Source organism: Nematolebias whitei, chromosome 3 (assembly GCF_014905685.2).
Source record: "Nematolebias whitei isolate Nwh7 chromosome 3, NemWhi1, whole genome shotgun sequence".
Lineage (NCBI taxonomy): Eukaryota > Metazoa > Chordata > Actinopteri > Cyprinodontiformes > Rivulidae > Nematolebias > Nematolebias whitei.
Window position 1 is genome coordinate 34,137,755 of NC_056500.1, and position 610 is coordinate 34,138,364.

Sequence of the window (610 nt, forward strand, 5' to 3'; positions counted from 1 at the left end):
GCATCCATGTTTATATGTGGAACTGATTGCCGTCAGGGTTTGGAGTAAAGTCAAGCCTATATTACATCTGGTAGCTAGATGCTCTTTTCTGTATTTGTAACAGTGTCACTCAAAAAGATGATTTCCCTTTAATAATATTTCCTACAGCATTTTTCAACTTTGTCCAAATTGTACACAATAACTTAAATGCAAGCGTGTCCTTGATCCAGGACATGCTGGAGGACTGCAAAATATTGACCTAAGTCAACAACTCTGAGGCTTTGTGAATTACCCTCATAAGGGTTTGGTGTTGTGTGTTCCACTTGGCCAATGTAGACAAAGGTACAGACTGGTGATGCTGCTCGATCTGCATAGACTAACTAAAAGCAAAGAACACAAGCATTGCTGTGCCTTTAAACGTGGCTCAGTCAGTCAGTCAGTCAGTCCCACAGACACATGAGGCCCCAGTGGCCTAATGGATAAGGCACTGGCCTCCTAAGCCAGGGATTGTGGGTTCAAGTCCCAACTGGGGTGCATATCAGAGTGGCGCAGCGGAAGCGTGCTGGGCCCATAACCCAGAGGTAGATGGATCGAAACCATCCTCTGCTAAATCTATATTTTCATTAGAAAT

General features: G+C 44.1%; 1 protein-coding gene and 1 non-coding gene across 2 annotated transcripts in view; one reads left to right on the forward strand and one right to left on the reverse strand.

Annotated features, from left to right (window-relative positions):
• Positions 1 to 411: 411 nt before the first annotated feature.
• The window catches only part of LOC119407483 (delta(24)-sterol reductase), a 1,593-nt gene continuing 1,394 nt past the window's right edge, over positions 412 to 610 (reverse strand). The window contains exon 3 of the mRNA XM_037674308.1: positions 412 to 474. Coding sequence (XP_037530236.1) covers positions 412 to 474 — 63 coding nt within the window. The remainder of the gene's footprint in view (positions 475 to 610) is intronic.
• On the forward strand, positions 441 to 513 carry trnar-ccu. The gene has a single exon. It is a non-coding gene; the product is annotated as a tRNA-Arg (tRNA).